Genomic DNA, 17385 nt, shown 5'->3' with positions numbered 1-17385 from the left:
GCCAAGGCTTGTCTTAAGGAGAGAGATCTGTTCAAAGCAGAACATCTTTCCTGACTCTTGAGATGCATTGGAAATGGCATTAGAATGACTTCAAATCCTGGCCTGAATGATGTGATTGTGAAGGTGAATGCTACAGGCCAAACTTTCAGACCTCTTTAGCTCCCTCTGGCAGTGTTGTTCCATCTGTTAGTTCAGTGTTAGATACAGCATGGACAGACCAGGTAAAACTTGAGCACTGTCCAATGTCGCATTCTTCTTTGAGGCTCAGCCCTCCAAAATCTAATGAAACTGCATTCTTAATCTCTCATTCATCAAAATGTCTCCAAAACTTTTGCTTTTGTCTGACTGTTATTTTAACTGGCCAAGAGTAGTTGAGAAGCAGAATACCTACTTCTTCTTTTCTCTAAATGCTTGCTCTACTGTTAAGATGTTTATCTCCATCTTCTACTTCAGGATCTACCTTTAAACACCTCGTGTATTTCATGGTCAGTCACATGTGAATTGTCATAGGAGTTCCTATGCGTCGTCATCTCTTTCTAAAATGACACAAGTGAAAAGGAAGGAAATGCCTTTGGAAATGAAACCGGTCTTATAGAGTATGGCAGTAGTGCTGGGTGCTACACAGGTCCTCCAGGAGGCCAGTGCATTATACACGTTTGCAGTCATGTATTTGAAAGAACTAGTAGTGTTGGCAGGATGCATGTATAACATGATCTCCTTGATGAACTATTTAGCCTTGTTTGACTTGGTTGCTATTTTAGTGACAGTTCTCATCTTTCACCAACTGCAAGAGAACTTCCAGCCCTGCATTCACTGTTGTTAACATTTGCTGGAGATGTATGCTGCGTTCATTTATCCTTTGTTGTTCCTCATTGCGTCAGTAAGAGATGGTGTTCAGAGTGAGCGATCAGCAACTTGCATGCTCCAGAAGCACCTTCAGTGGGCATTCGGTATACCTTCTTTTTTGTTTGCTTGGGGTTGTTTTTCGGTTCTCTTTTGTTGTGATTTTTTTCTTTCTTTCTTCTTCCCATGACCCTTTGCCCTTCCCTTAATATAAAATTGTCCTCTGGTCAGATTCCCCTGCAGTAGATCTTTTGTTCCTGCAGGCACAGTGAAAAACTTGACTGAGATAATGGCCAGATCAGTCATACAAAGGAAACACGTGAACTCCAGTGAGCACGGTGAGCAGCTCAATGCGAGTTACACATCTTCAGGGAAATAAAAGAAACCTCAGAGGGGACCAAAATGGGGAAAATGACAGAGGCAGAGAAAATAGTTTTTGATTCATCAAACTGCTGCTTGTTATATTCAAAACGCTAAGGACCTACCTACACTAAGGAAACTTTGCAAATGCTTCCCAACTTTGCCACCATTTTTCAGCTGCCTCAGTAAAATAAAAGAAAAAATAAACCACAACAACAACAGCAAAAACACCAGCACAAAAACAAACGGGCCACTGGCACTGCTGAACGCTGTTCTCACCTTGCTCCAGGGAAGGGCTGGCGGGCAGGGTGCTGACATGCTTAGCACCTGCCCTCACTGAAGCTGGTCCATCTGAGCCGGTGGTGTCCAAAGAGGGAAGGCTTTGCCATGTTGTCCTGGCGCAGACCTAGCCTAGTGCTGGACTGCTACTTTACGTTGGTAACACTGCTGTTGTTATCCAATTTGTTCCTTTAAATTTTTTATTTTATTACTTTTTTTTTCTAAGAAAACTGATAAAACTTTGTGGAATATTTTTCATTGAAGGTTCTCTAAAAGTCTTCACTGCAGCCACATGAAATCAAATCATATGCTGGTTACAAAGATTCATCTACTTTATGTTTGACAAAGATTCACCTACTTTATATTTGACTAAAGTATGCCAGTGTTTGAGTAGTCCTTTTTAATGAACAGATAATATTTTTAAACTCTGGGTTACAAAACAGAACTGAAAATCTAAAATACTTTTACAGAGCGGGCAGCTAAAGTTGCTGAGCAGCAGGAGAGAGAGCGAGCAGCACAGCAGCAGAATCCCTCCCCCCGGGCAGGCACTCCTGTCGGGGCTCTTATGGGGGTGGTGCCGCCACCAACACCAATGGGGATGCTCAATCAGCAGTTGACACCTGTTGCAGGTAAAACGTAGGAGCTACGACCATTTTTCCTCATCCACTGTATCAACCCCCTTCATAACTCTGAACACTCTTGAGTCACTTTGTTCTTACGGAGGAAAAAGCTCAACCTCTTCAGTCTTCCTTCACAGTGAATGTGTGTAACTGCAGCAGTAAGGTGGCAGCCCCACATGCCCTGCTCCAGTAGTGGGTATTCTGGTGGAAACACAGGAAAGAAGCCTCCTCTTTGTGTGGTAGGCCTGTGCTGTTTGTATTGAGTAGTGTTTATTGGCTCTACTTTGCAGAAGTTGTGTTCAGTCCTGTTACAGCAGTGATGCAGGGAGCTGAATACTCTTCAAGTGTATGCAACATCAATGGAAGTGGTTTAGAAGGAGGCAGTGGACTTGTTTTTATTGTCGGGATGTGAGTGTCAAAACAAAATCCCAACCAGATTTAAAACCCACATGCCAGAGTTACTGATTAATGCAGCTGGCTAGGTTTGAAGGACAATGCAAATCCAAGTATGAAATGTCAGCGCTGATGGTTTTTATCAGGTGATTTGCAGAATAAACCTGAGCTTTGAGAACTTCTTCTGCGCGGTTCCTGTTGTTGGTTTTTTTGCTCATTGCCAGTCATGCTCCAGCTTGGCTTCATAGGCAGTTCAGAATAAGCACATGCAGATCATACATGAAGACTGTGTAGTCCAAGGGAGTTTCTTTTATGAAAATCAGCTTCACATCTGCGAGAGGACGGATCAAGGTCTGACCTGATGAGATGCTTTTCTTCTCCCATTTCTGATTAGGAGTCATTAGGTAGCTTCAGTCAAGGTTAAAATGGTGCTGAGTTACATAAAAATGAATAGTTAGGTGAATGACTAGTGTTTTTGTTCTTTTTGTTGTCGTGCAGTTTGCTTTCTGGGTTATGTTCTTGTTTTTTGTGGTGTTTTTTTTTTTTTTAACTTAAGGCATTCAAATTATTCCATTGTTATTATTTTGTCCTTTTTCTTTCCTGCCTTGTAGGCTGTGGCCATACTTAGAGCTGATGGCCTGAAGTATTTTTCATCATGGTTTCTAAATCCCTATTCAGGACGTAGATTGCGAAGATGTTTAGACTGAAGGCACATCCCTTATGTAGTTAATCACCTCCAGGTTACAAAGCATTTGTTTACGCTGATATTTCTCATTTAAAAAATAAAATATTAAAAAACATTTATTCTTTGAACACCTTTTAGATTTTTTTGTCTCGCAGTAGTATTTGTGTGTGCATATATTCCCCCCACCCAAAAAAAAAAAAAAAGAAAAGAAAGAAAACTAGCTCCAGTCTAGCTAGTCTTCTTTGTGAGTAATCTACTTCAATCTAGACTAGATGGTGATGACTGGAAATGTCATCTCGTGGCTGGTTTGTTTTTTTGGGGGTTTTTTTGTTCCTGCTTTTTAGTGTTGTCACTTTTCCAACTACGTGTGTTCTCTTCCATCCTGTGGCAGCCTCCTCAAAAAGCACACCTCTGTTCAAGGCCATCATCTCACGGTTCAAGCAGTTAGAAGTTCTCTTTACTCAGACATTGTGAAATACTTCATTAAGAGGATGACCAAGTGGATCTTTATAAACTCTTGCTGGTTTTGTCCCATTTGAAAAATGCAGTCTTACCTCTTTTGGTTTCCACCCGTTTTGGAAGTGTCTTATTCCATGAAGACTTTTCACACCTTCCTCCACCTTTAACTCACTGAAAGCATTCAGTTGCTTTTCTCTGTTTCAGAGACCTTCTTCATCACAGGAGTTTTTTATTGTCCACAGGTGCAAGAAGTCACGATGCCTTCCAAAATGCATTTCTCTCAGCACACAGTGCTCTAGTTGTTTGTAAATTTAGGAGCTACAGTAGTTTATTTAATCTTGCATTGTTATAGTTCAAAAAATGGGAGAAGGAGTAAGTTGAAAGGCAGTAAATCACAGCTGTGGGAGCTGAAAACAGTTCACCCAGGTTCACTAGTTCAAAATCAAAGTGATAATCCATACATGGGGTATGATAGTGACCTTGTGATGAGCTAAAAAAAACCCGAAACATTTCCTATGGAGACTTTTCTACAGTGCTATTAATCTAGTCTGCTGCTCGGTATTTTGTTGGGAAATGTAGGAATGAGCTTTTCTGATTGACAAAGGTGGGTTTTTTTCATTGGAAGTTTGATTTTGCTTTGTATTTTCTTTGACTTTTCTGTGTTTTTATTTTTTTCCTCTTTAAAAGCTTTAGAAGCATACATAACTGCACTGACGGTGTGACTGCAGCTTGGGGTGCAGGGCAAGTACCAGGCAGAGTAGCTACAGTGAAAGCTCAGTATTCCAGTGATGCATTTGTCCTTTCTTCTTTTACTTCTCCCATTAGAAGTACAGATTGCTGTGTATTGATAGGGAGGTACAGCTAAGCTTCTAGATATATGAAATAGGAATCCAAAATCAGTTTAGTAAATGTCAGTCTGGGTGTCCCATGTATTCGAAGAAAATGAACATTTGAAGATTAGTTCTTCATTCCATGTCAGGCTTTGGAATTACAGGTTTATCACCTTTGTCATTGTTCCTGAGCAGGGGACAAATGTAGCTTGTGTGCTGGAGCCACTCAAGCTCTTTGGATCCTGAGCTCACAACTGCTTTGCCAATGAAAAATGTTCAGGCAGAGCTGATGTTGATTTATTTATTCATTTATTTATTTATTGACAGTTTAATTCCAGGAATCTCTGCTCTGAAAGTTTCTTTTATGAGTTACATGGAGCGTGGCAAAGATTTAGTAAGTGATTGCTTGAAGCAGATTACAGAAAGCCCAACAGTTCTCATTTCTAAACTTACCTTTCTTCTCTAGACTTGCTTCTGTCCCCTCTCAATCTTTATGTTGTCTTTCCAACACCTTTCCTTGTTTCCCTGGCAACATGTTGAATTAAGAACATAGAAAATGAGCAAGAAAATAGGCAAGTTTAAGTTCCAGGAGCTAGCATACTTACATTGTCTAGATTTGCTTAGAGGATAGCAGTAAACCTGAGTCAAAACCAGAATAAGTCCTTATGTCTTCTTCCTTGTGTGTGGAAGAACAAAATTATGAGCAGCAGTTCAGTATCTTTGTTTTCCCTGTTAAGATGCTTTGAGAACAGTGGGAACGATTTTCAGCGAGGGGCCAGATGAGTTCCTTGTCAGCTCTTTTATCTCCAGTCAAGTGCCATGAGGGCAGGTCCCTGCAGCCCAGCACAGGCAGTGCTCTTCAGCTTCACATCGTAGTGACTTCCTTGATGTGTCCTGAAAGTGGTGTAAGAATGGTCACCCCTGTCGTTGCCTTTGATTTTAGGTATATGAATGTCCCAGGGTTTTTAAATGTAAATTTTGCATATGCACTGCAGAAAAACAGATCTTTATTTTTTCCAGTCACACCTCTGAGCCAGCCCACGTGCCAGGGCTGTGCGCAAAGCTCATGTAGTCAGTGTTGTGTTTGTAGCCTGTATGCAGATGGCAGAGCTTTAAGCTGTATTAAAATTGCTTGTTAGTAACATTTAATTGTGGCTGAATTTATTCCTTGTGTTAACATGTCAGTATTCAGCATTTATTGCCTCCATGAGAAACATACAAATGCACTAAATACTAATTCATCAAAAGTGTAGTGTTTCATATCAATAACTTTATTTCATTTTTGCGAGATACTAATTGTAGTCTCGTCTTGCTCTACTAAGGGTGCTTTCAATTTTATTTTCTTTTTTGTGGATAGTGCATGATTTACTGTATAGATCATATTGCATGTCATTGATGCATGTTTGAAATTTGTTGTGTCCTTCAAGGCATGATAAGTGGCTATCCACCGGTGCTGCCACCTTTGCAGGGCCCAGTTGATGGCATTGTTAGCATGGGCAGCATGCAGCCACTTCACCCAGGGGTGCCCCCACCCCACCAACTCCCGCCAGGTATGCCAGGCATCCCAGGCATCCCACCACCCGGTAAGAACTCATCCTCATTCGCTCTTTGTTTCATTGTCATGTACTTGCTGTTAACCAGTTGTTACAGGAACTGTCTGCAGCTTTTGATCATAGCACAGTCAGTTGTTTCTGAACATTGCAGGTTTGTTTAACTGCAGCACAGATGATGCACCACTGAATATAGGGGACACATGCAAAGCAATGGCAGAATACACATCCAGTAGAGGAACAGCAAAAGGTCACTGGAGAAATGTGAGACTGCTCCAGCAGTGTTTTTGCACCAGCCAAAAGAAAAAAAAAAAACCTGGGAATGGAATGAGTTTATCAGAGGTCTGACAAACTGCAGTCAGCCTGTTCGTAACCCTGTGTTGTTTGAAGAGTGTTCTGCCACCCTCTCCATATTAAAGTGAAATAAGTGAATTTTAAATGAAATTTGAAATGAAATGTATTGCTGTCATTTCTTACTGAGCTTGTTTTCAGTGTGTTAGCTGATGACTGTTCTGGCTGCACTTTGATGCAACCAGCTGTGTCAGAGCCCTCAGCCTCCATCCACCATCATATGGTACTATAAAACAGTGCACATTGTTCCTTGTAGCTGGAACAGCAGGAGTAAGGTGAACTGGCTATGCTATTGTGGCCAAATTCTTATTTTTCGAAAGCATTTTTACTACACATTTTTCTGTTTTCTTGCCACCCTGTTGTTGACAGGTAAGGCTGAACAAATCATAAATAATTTTCCAGCATTAATGCCAATAATGGCTATTTTGTAGAGAAAAATACTTGCTTGCCCTTGCATCCCATTGTCTGTGGGTTCTTCCAGTAGTTACCTCTGATCATTCACGTGGCTGTTAGAGATGTGCATCCCATCCATTCAGCAGTTAAACAAGCTGTGTGCAGAAGTGCTCTGTTTGTCTCTTACCCCCTTTGCAGCTGCATTGATCAGAAGCCATGAGAGGGCTTTATCTGTCTGCAAATTGTTGTGATGGTTGGATGTTGTTTGCTTGCTTTTGTTTGTTTTTCAGTCCATCAGTGTTAGGTGTGCAGCTTGCATCTTTGCCAGTAGGCAAGATTCACTGTAAATTCACGTAGAGTAGAAGTGCTGTGTGTCTGAGCTCGCCTCCAACTCACTGCAGCACTGGCCTGTATGCTCACGGCAGAAGCATACAAATGTTTTGAGGCAACTCCAGGAAAGTGCATTTCTTTGCACAGTGTTTTCAGCTGGGCTGTGTGTATGAGCAAAAGGATGGGGGACCACGTGGGAAGTGGTGCTAAATGGGCTGCATGGGCTCAGGGTGAGGCTGTGCTGCTGGGCAGGTGAGGGTGCCCCATCCAGACCTATTCACTTCGTACCAAAACAAAGATCAGTGCTGTGTCCCACAACTTGTGTTGTCAGTGCTTTTCACAAGTTCTGACTTAGTACAGATGCATTTAAGATCGGGGACTGATGGAATGGATGTGATGGAATTAATGTGATATATGCTTTAGCATGCAAAATGTAGTCACATGTCTTCTGGTCACTGACACAGAAATCTGCCTGCAAATTCAAGCCTTGGGAAGACTCTTGATTTTAATTTTGCAGCTTTTGAAATAAAGGGATTTAAAAAATGACGTGAAGAGAAAGAAAAGCAGCAACATGCATGGTTTTTGTTTTTAATGTACATCAGATAGCAGGAATTGCATGTTCTGAGCTGTATGTGGATGGTATCTGCTGCATTGCAAGCAGTAGGGAAAAGATCCTTCACATAGTTGGGGAAAAAAACTAACCTGCCTTGTTTGTTTGTTTTTTCAAATATTTTTCTGTCTCTAATATGAGACTATTTAAGCTGAGCCTGTAAGTTGTGCTTTGTATGTGTGTATATATATATATATACAGAATATATACAGAATTATATACAGAATTTATGCAGTGGCTTGGCTTTCTTCCTGCCACGGTTGTATTTTATACCATTAGACACCAAGAAATATTCAGTGTTGCTAAAGCAAATCAGCTTTTCCCTTTTTGAGCTTTTCAGGAAGATTGTGTCAAGCCAAGGGTATAATGAATGAAATTATATGGTCAGGCCACACTAGGTAAAGGAGTAAAAAAAGAAGAGATTAACTTAGCGTTTCTGTCCCTAATAAAATTCAGCAGGGCACACGTCAATGCTGGGTAGTTGCTTTGGTGCTTTTTTTTTTCTTTGTCATTCAGAAAGTTCCAAAGTGTTCTTTATTGTGGGAGAGTGGGATGTTTGAATGTTGCTAAAATAGCTTTAAGCAGTGATTTTGAAGTATAAAACCGCATTATAGAAGACCGAAGAGGTATTTCTCTCTGCTCTGAATAAGACTAATCATTGTATGTTTTGGAATGTAGGAGTTATAGGCCAAAACGTGTCCCCCATGGTAGGCACTCCGGCCCCCGGAGCGAGTCCGTTTGGACAGCAGGTGAGTATGAGTCCTTTTTGCATTATGAGGCTCCAAGGCTCTGCATTAGCATTTGAACAGTGAGGACGTGTACGGAATGCACGCAGCCTTCTGCAGAGAGAATAGAAACCCCAAATGCACACCGATATGTTCAGAGCCAGTTATTACCTCACCCTCAGTGTGTGTTTGTATATCTTGGTTGAAGTGTTATTAGACTGATTGGGTTCTGCCCAGTGCAATATGTTCTGCAATATAAGCACAGTGGTTTCTTTTCCTTTCGGCTGAGCTAATAAGTCATGTTAACACATAGTTAAACTGCTGGCAATTCAGGCTTTGCATGCATTGGAGATGCAGTGGGGATGCTGTCCACTTTCTCAGCCGTGGCTAAATGGATAAAAACCATTCCGTTTCTCCCGGATTTCACCAGCCAACAAAGCATATTTTCATTGGCTGTTTTCATCTGCGAATTTTGATGCCAGTGATGATCAGATATTCATTCTCAATGTCAGTATAGATTAAATGTTCATCACATGATTCATCACCAATTTTCTGGTCAAATTTGGGAATGCGTGAAATAAAAATGACGCAAGGGGAGAAATTAAGAATAGAGTGGAGAAATGGTGGTAGTGATGAGAAAATGTTTCCTGTTAAATGAGGTTCGTTTGCACATCTCTGTATGTGTCAGTGACCTCAACAGGTAATGCTGGCTGGAGGAGGTTGTCTTCTGGGGAAATCGTTTACACCTTTGGTTATAACCAGAGTTTTGCTGTATGAGGATGCTGTGATGCACAGTGTGAACCAACTTCCCTGCAGTTCCCCCAGATGTGATCTCTCCATCGCTCTGCCGTTGCAGATAGGAATTCTCGGCCCGCCAGGACAGCAGGCACCCCCCCCGTATCCCGGCCAGAGCCCCGCGACTCAGCCAGTTATGCAGCAGCCCTCAACTCCCATGTTCGTCTCCCCTCCACCAAAGACACAGAGGCTTCTTCATTCTGAAGCCTATCTGAAATACATAGAGGGGCTCAGTGCTGAATCGAGCAGTATTAGCAAGTGGGACCAGACCCTTGCAGGTAAGGTTTGTGGCACAGAACGGGACGTTTCCATGCAAAACACGCCTCATTGTAACTGGTAATAGTTTTGGCTTTTATGGAAAATACCAAATTAATCTGCTTCTTACTTACAATTGCCTGTGTCAGTTCTATTAAAATCGGCAGACTGGGAGTATATGTTATCAGTAGATTAATTCCATTAATGGTGCTTCAATCTAATTATCTACTGTATGTGTTCAAATATTCTGGGTAAAAGAAATAGTGCAGAATTATTTTTCTTTTTTTTTTTCCCTAGAAGAATGGTGGCAATGTCAAAGGCAAGGCCAGCCTAGCAAAGCTAGCAGATAACTGGGCTGTTTCTTACCCTTTCAGCACGAAGACGGGACGTCCACTTGTCGAAAGAGCAAGAGAGCCGTCTCCCATCACACTGGTTGAAAAGCAAAGGGGCTCATACCACAATGGCCGATGCTTTGTGGCGTCTTCGAGACTTGATGCTGCGAGACACCCTTAACATTCGTCAGGCATACAACATAGAAAACGTTTAGTCCCGTTACTGCATCTTTCTTTGATACTGGCATATAGAGTTTTGTGGAACAATAGCTGTTTTAGTTACTGGGTGGGGAGAGATAACCAACAATAATTTGTATTGCATTTTACTGTACATTGCGAGACCATTTTTATATAAGGACACTTTTAATAAGCATATTTCACTTTTTGTTATATTAAGTTGACTTTATCAAATACACAGATTTTTGCATATGCTTCCTTTGTTTGAAAGGCGATTTCATATTTGGTTAACTGTAGTCAAGAATTCATCTTTCTTACACTTTATTGCTGAGAATCTGATGCCATTGTTTTTATATAAAAGAAGAAAAAAGAAAACAAAGTATTTACAGATTGGTACAATGGAATGTGAAATTAGTCATAGTTTACATCCTAGAGGAATGTGTGAACATGTGCTTGTGTGTGCTAGCCAGTGGAAATCTGGCTTGGGTACAAACAGGGAGGATCTCTTTGAAAGAAGCTGAAGGTAAGGTGAGCACTGACACTAGAGAAAAATCACATTTCAGGTAAATATTGAGGCAGCTCAATGGGCCACAGTGATCACAGAAGCGCAGATGCAGATGGAACAAGGCTAACCTGACTGCTGATGTTGTTCAGTCCTGTCCAGGCATTAATTCTGTAGCCGAGGCCATTATCATCCCAAATCAGTAACAGAACACACGTACTGGCGTGCCTGTGGAAGATGAAATCTTTCATCTGCTGTAACCTGCTTTGGAAGCTCTGAGATGACCCTGACACCAGGCAGTGGGAAGGGACCACCTCTTCCCTCTGCAGTGTGGTCTGCATGTGGGAGAAGCCACAACTTTGAACCAGTTTGGGTCATGGAAGGTAAGTTAGAGAAGAAGGGAAGCTGAGTTCTCTTATTAGTAGAGTCACATGGTTTCCAAATCCACACATATTCTGTTAATGATTGGGCACTGTAAGACATTTTTCTATTAAGTGTATTGATTCACATTAACGAAAGTTTTACAAGGCAAAATTGGAAATTTAACACGTGAATTTAATTTCAAAATAGTACCTTAAGTTCCACATAACCTAGTGCATTGGAGACATAAGAGTATTTGCATTGCAGCCTTCAGGGGGTTTGTGCTTCTGTTGTTTAGCTCAGTAAGGTGTGTGTAGGCTCCTCTTGCCAAATTTTGAGGTTGTGACTGCCTTTGATGAAGGCTTAACTGTAGCTAACTAACCTTTTGGACTTCCAGAGCTGTTGGCTTTCACATACTCAGTTTTGTAAAAAGAGTGCTCTTGGATTGCTGTTTTCCTAGTTATTTAATGCAGTAATTTGAAAAACAAACAAAAATTTGTAGGCACACAGATGGTTACTGCAACTCAGTCCAAAAGAATAATGCTGGTATGCTTTCTTACTGCTTCTAGAAATATTTATCATTTGGAAAGGAGCTTTGAAGTCTGCTAGTACAGAACACTTTTGAGTTCTTATCAGCAGGTTAAATGTTTTTCTTCAGATACCAGGTTCTGTTTGGTGATGTAATTGATAGTGACAAGGGAAGGGACAGGCAAGTATAAACTCTTCTTAAATGTTACTGACTAGTTCCCCTCCTGTTTGAGCCCTACAGTCATTGCACAGAAAAACATATAATTACAGGTAGGCCCTTCAGATGATTTAGTACAGATGTACACTGGGATGTGAGGAAAAGGGAGCCAAGCAAACTTTTATAGGAGATTACAATGGAAAATACAAATTAAGCACCTGTGGTGCAGAAATTCTTTACTGGCCTTTGTAAATGACCACATTTGTTTAATAACATAGAAACAGAGTACACTTAGACCTCCTCCGTATGTACAAACTATCATCTTAAATGCATTTAAATTACCCTAGGCTTTGCCGTTTTAGCCATGCAGATGAGATGTTGAAGCAGATCAAGCAGCAAATCCTAGTTTTTCAGCACTTGGAATTAACATGGGTCACAGATACCACCAGATCATCTTGTTCTCAGCATGAACAAAAACTACACCAAAGAACCTGGGATGGATTTTAGTTAACTTATTGTTCTATTTATTTTCTTTGGAGGACTGGATGGGACTCCCTTTGGAGCCCATGTAACTCAGATGTTTAATTTATCTGGTGATGAGTGGATGTGCAGCACTAGCTCTCCCCTGCTCGAGCAGCCGAAGCGCTGCTCTCAGTGCTCTCACTGCTCCCTGGCCCAGGGGCAAGAGGTTGGGAATCCCCATGAAACCTGGGTCCTCCTGAAAGGCAGTGCAGAGCACTACTGCTGAGCCACTGGGCTGGCACTAATCAATTCTATTAAGCTTTATTTATTTCGGAGTTGTGTCTCTGCACAGGAGACGTTTCAGTTGATTGCAGGAAAATTTAGGATATGATGGCTGCAGTCTACAATTCAAAACCAGCAAAAGAAACTGTTTTTGACTCTGGTTTAAAAAAAAAAAGAGAAGACGTCTGACTGTCTTTTCCTCTCTTGGTGGGTGTTTGAGCCCTTCGTTTGTTTTCCACTGCTTTTCATTGTATTGGCATAAATTAAACTTTACTATTAAAATAAATGTATGTATGGGAAATGGTTGGCTTCTGAGAGAGTGGAAAATAGATCAACCTAGGACCGGTATTTTCATAAACCAGTTGGAGAGAGTAATAATTATTTGTTCTCTACCTTAGTCCTTCTCTTCCATGAGAAAATTTACCATTTCTGTAAGAAAAAAAAAAAATTGATGTTGGTGACTTTTTTTTTTTTCAGCACATGGTTTCGGACCTGGTTAATCCCTGTTTGGCTTCTCATTCAATCTTGTACTCCTGAGAGTTAAGCTGATAACCAGGTGTGTAACATGTATGTTCCATCACTTTGTTTACCTGAGTCTTTTTAATTTGAATAAAAATAGTTTGCAAAGTGTTTTGGATTAACCAGGTTTGAGTGTCCCATCAAAGCTTCTGTTGGGATTTTCCTTTGAGCAATTCTGGCTGGTGCTGACACTGATTTTATGGAATCTATGTGCATGCATGTGTGGGCAAAGAATCTTTTTATATTGTCCTGTGTGTTGCAAGACACATCTGCTGATGGTAAGAAGAATGGCATTGAAGAAGGAGCCATAAAGAGTATGAAGGGAGTCCTGGAAAATACATGGTGCATTAAGCAGAGGTGGTAAGATGCAGTTGGGTCCACTTGCCTCTGCATTAACTGTTTTGACAATAAACAGCAAGCCTTAATTTCATGCTGGCAGCTAACCTGGTTCAGAACTTCTTTTATGTAGCTGGATAATGAAGCAAATTAGAGAAGTAATGTGGAAAAAGCATCTTTTACCCAATAAAATAAAAAACTGGGATTTAAGTTCTCTTTAATAACACCAACAGCAAGAGAAATTAAATGATAGCAGCCTTCTTTTGTGTTGGGGTTCCTCTGACAGGAGAGAGCTACTTAACCAGAACAGATTTGTTGTTACATTTAATTAACAAGCATTAATGTCTTGGAACCAAGGGATGAACACTGCCTCACACTCAGGCTGCAGCTTGGCAGAACTGCTGCCCTCCTTAGAAGCCTGTAGGTAGGCACACAGGGAGACTAATCCTAGTCTTTCTTCATATTGTCTTTGGTCAGCATGTAAAATTGAAGGTCACTTGTTAAACCTGTGTAGCCTACTCCCAGCAGCAAAAGCATTGGTAGCTTTTGATAGCTGAGTGCTCTTAACGTCAAGAAGAGGGGTCTGGTTTGTTCACAGGTGAAATGTTCTGATGGAGAAACTTCGTATTCCATTTGTTTGCTGCATAATTTGACTGTTGTATGGCAACTGCTGAGTCACAGCCTGAACCTCTGATTAAGTACTGGAGAAAGGACCCAGTCAGCCCTGGGAGCACAGGTAAAGGCAATTGACCTGTGACCAGAAGGGGTGGAGCCAGGCTCAGTGCCTCTTAGACCCCTTTAAGGGCTGACTGCCACTGAGGAAGGATCTTCTGTTGGAGATCCCTTGCAAGCCTCAATCCTCAAGATATTGGTGGGCACTCTTTTTCCCTTTTTTTAACATCTCTTTGATTGCACTGGTCCTATTGCTACTATGCCATTACAACTGTCAAACAAAAGGAAAGCAAAGATACATAAAAAAGACAGATGACCTTATGCAAGTGCCTGCAGTGCACTAGGATTTTGTGGTCCTAAGCAGGGAATCCCATCTGCCGCTTCTTGGATCAGCTCTCCTGTTCAGAAATTCAGAGCTGTGGATGTGGAGTTAACTTTTAACCTCTATTGAAGGAGGCAGCAGACAGACATGAAATCAGGGATCCCTGGAGTTGCAAAACAGTACCACTTGCTGGTCTGTCCCTGCTCATTTTACACAAAGGATGCTCTGTAGCCTTTGACAAAAAACGATGATGGATACTCATTCCATCCCAAAGCCTGCAACTGGTTTCCATCAGATGGTTCAGGGAGGATTACGAAAAATCCTTGTGGTTTGTGCCAAGCACTAACACCCAAGAAGGATTTAAGGACATTCCTCAGGAAGGCAAAGTCCTGTTGCAAGGGTCTGCACCCCTCAGGAGTAGCTGTGCGTGCATGCACAGCTTGGGCCCCACTCACCACCTGGGAAGCTTTCAGCAGTGATGCCTCCTGCTGTGGCTGCTGCCAGGAGAACCACGGAGCCTGCTGTACTGGCACTAGGTGAACTCCCTGCAAACTGAACAGACTTGCTTTAGCCCACAGCTGGCAGTGCTGATGCTGAAAGCTGTGTCCTGGCTTGCTCCCACAGCATTCAACAGAAGCACTGTGTTCCCAGTGCTGGGAATGAGCAGCAAACCTTTAACCCGATGAGTGGGTGTGGAGTAAAACCTATCCTAAATCCATGCCAGCTGTGCTTGGCACTGGAATGGGCTGAGTCTGGGACTCCAGCTGCTTTGCTTCCAGTATTAGTGAGTGACAGGCAGAAGTGGGTAGCACTGGAGGACCCAGAACATCTAAGCTTCCTCTTCTTCCTCACAGAACTGCAGTTGCCTCTTGACTGAAATGGTATGATGCCAGCTCCTGCACCAGGATTCTGCTCCTGCACAAGGACTGGCACTGCTGAACTTCCTGACACAAAGTCCTTGTGATCCACTGGCACTCCTGTCTTTGTTTGCTTAACTGGAGATGCTGAAGTTAACTTCCTATGTTCTCGGCGCCTTAACTGCAGCAGAATAAGAAAGAGCTCTGATGCAAAAGAACTGGATATTGATTTGCTGAGGCTGATGAAACACTACCACTATTATGGGAGTGCTATGAGAGGCCACATGGAGAACGTCCACACCAGGTGGAGTGCTAAGACACAGATAGGACATTAAAATATTAAAAAAATATTAACAATATAATATTATAATATTAAAAAAAAATGGACAAAACAAAGCACCAGCACACGCACACAAAATGCCCAAAGGCTCTGAAAGTATAGGCAGATGGAACTGAAGCACAACAGCGCTTCAAGACAAAGTCAGGTGGTGAGGCACTGGTGCCCAGAGCTGTGGGTGCCCATCCCTAGAGGTGCTCAAGTCCATGGAGTGGCCTGAGTTCTCCAGATCAAGTCTTCAGAGGACAGCAGCGTCGTGGCTTCCCTCTGCTGGCAAGCTGAGCACCCACACAGTGAGGTCTTGAGAACAGCTATTGTCCTCATAGACAGCTGAAACCCTGTCCCTGTGTTAAAGGTGACCAAGAGCTAGCACAAGCACTCAGGTGAGCATAGGAACTCTCTTAGGATTTGTTTTTAGGCTGATGCTTTGATCTTAAGAAACGACTTTCTGGAGAACTGTCAGCAAATGCCATCAGAAATAAAGCCATTGTATTTGTGTTAATGCATGCAAGTAACAGTGACAATACTGTACCAGCCACCTTAATGTATAATCACTTCAGCATGCTTCAGACCTCGTGTTGCTGTGACAGGGAGTAAAACAAACAAAAAAAGGTTAACAGCAGTTAGCTGATAGCTCTCTTTTTTCTTTTGGGAGACTGATTTTGCAAGCAGAATTCAGGCTTGCACTGGCCACTGTAGCACGTTCCTCCCAACCTGTGCCTGATGACAGAAGAATGCATCAGACTTCTCCTCAGCCTGTGCATCACTTTGTGAGAGCCACCACCGTGGGTAGTGGGACAGAGCAGAAGCACAGGAATGACTTTCCAAAGCAGTGCAGGAAGAACAAAGACCGAGCTGTATGTCTGTCCCATGGTACCTAGTTAAAATTACATTGGAAAGAACACAAATTGGACACCAGAGCAGCTTCCATCAGTCCACAGCAACCTAACGGGAAACAAATGTCCCTTCTGCTATGATGTATACATGATATGAAGCTCAACTGTCCCCCATCTGTGTTGTCAGAATGGTGTTTGCTTGAGCAAACAGAAGCGGCAACCAGACTGTGTACTCAGTTCAGTTTATTTGGGAATACCAAACATTAAATAGACGGCAGCGGCCTGTGCACAATGAACTCGGTCAAATACACAACAGCAATGATACATGGGTGAAGAGCAGTCTGCCAACAGTACCCAGGAGTGCCTGTCACCAGCTCCTCACGCACAGACTCCCTCCAGCCATCACCAGTGCTGCTTCGGCAGCAGCGCAGTGGAACCCTTCAGCTAGATTCACTTCTTTCCATCCTCTCCTCGTACAGTCTTTCAGATCGTTTCCTTCGGTAAACGTCATCTGCGCCAGAAAAAGGCTTTATCAGCGTTTCCAAGACAAGACGGCACCCATCCTGTTACACCAACACGGCCTGGCCTGGAAGGGACCGTGCTGCCCCACCTCCGCTGCCACCAGACCCCCCCCCCCCCCACGGCGCGGGGCGGAGGACCGGCCACGCACAGCCCCAGCTGTCAGCGCGGCGTCCCGGCTTTGCACGCGGCGGACGCACTCACAGAACGTCTCCTTGCCGATGCGGACGTGGATCATGAACCACTCCATGGCGCCGCCGAGGACGAAGAAGAAGGGCAGCAGGCGGTAGGCGCCGAGCCGCTCCCGGCCGGGCACCATCTGCAGCAGGCGCCTCAGCCGCCGGCTCACCAGCATGGCCGGGGGGTGATGGGGTCACCTACCGGGCGGGCGGCGTCGCGTGAAGGTCAGCGGCAAGCCGGGCTGAGGCGGGGCGGCGCTCAGCCCCCGCCGGCCGAAGACCGCGGCCGAGCAGCACTGCCCCGCGACGGGCCGGAAAAACGCGCTCTGCGCCACGTGATCGGCTCGGCGGCTCTGATTGGCCGCGGCGGCGCTGGGGGAGGGGCCGCGCGGAGGGGCCGCCTCCCGCCCCGCCCCGCCCCGTGCCCCTCTGCCGAGGCGGGGCGCGGCGGCCCGGGCCCGGCCCCCATGGCGCGGCGCGGCGGGGATTGGCCACCCGGTCCGTGCCGCCGCCGCCGCGGGCGGCCGGGG

The 17385-nt window shown here is 43.6% G+C and overlaps 2 protein-coding genes across 14 annotated transcripts in view; one reads left to right on the top strand and one right to left on the bottom strand.

Annotated features, from left to right (window-relative positions):
* Positions 1 to 13402, top strand: part of PBRM1 (polybromo 1) — a 57401-nt gene extending 43999 nt beyond the window's left edge. For 5 of the 13 annotated variants that reach the window (XM_065749397.1, XM_065749396.1, XM_065749395.1 and 2 more), the window contains 4 exons: positions 5897 to 6052; positions 8382 to 8452; positions 9285 to 9501; positions 9853 to 13401. In XM_065749397.1, the coding sequence (XP_065605469.1) occupies positions 5897 to 6052; positions 8382 to 8452; positions 9285 to 9501; positions 9853 to 10025 (617 nt within the window). In that variant the 3' untranslated portion in view covers positions 10026 to 13401. The other 8 variants (XM_065749404.1, XM_065749399.1, XM_065749403.1 and 5 more) reach the window with 7 other exon arrangements.
* A 3186-nt stretch (positions 13403 to 16588) lies between these two features.
* On the bottom strand, positions 16589 to 17043 carry LOC136056991 (ubiquinol-cytochrome c reductase complex assembly factor 5). The gene is made up of 2 exons (XM_065749429.1): positions 16881 to 17043; positions 16589 to 16668 (listed from the first exon to the last, which is right to left on the bottom strand). Exons 1-2 carry the CDS (start codon positions 17029 to 17031, stop codon positions 16598 to 16600), a joined length of 222 nt encoding a protein of 73 aa, XP_065605501.1. The 5' UTR covers positions 17032 to 17043; the 3' UTR covers positions 16589 to 16597.
* Between the last annotated feature and the right edge of the window lie 342 nt (positions 17044 to 17385).

This window comes from Cyrtonyx montezumae, unplaced genomic scaffold (genome assembly GCF_038088225.1).
Source record: "Cyrtonyx montezumae isolate F1298 unplaced genomic scaffold, pur_monq_1.0 scaffold_6, whole genome shotgun sequence".
Lineage (NCBI taxonomy): Eukaryota > Metazoa > Chordata > Aves > Galliformes > Odontophoridae > Cyrtonyx > Cyrtonyx montezumae.
This window is presented reverse-complemented; position numbering and strand designations above follow the sequence as displayed.

Coding starts and splice junctions, on each gene's coding strand:
- LOC136056991 (XM_065749429.1), bottom strand. CDS start 17,031: ATGCTGGTGAGCCGGCGGCTGAGGCGCCTGCTGCAGATGGTGCCCGGC. Junction 16,669..16,880: donor CATCGGCAAGGAGACGTTCT/GTGAGTGCGTCC, acceptor TTTCTGGCGCAG/ATGACGTTTACCGAAGGAAA.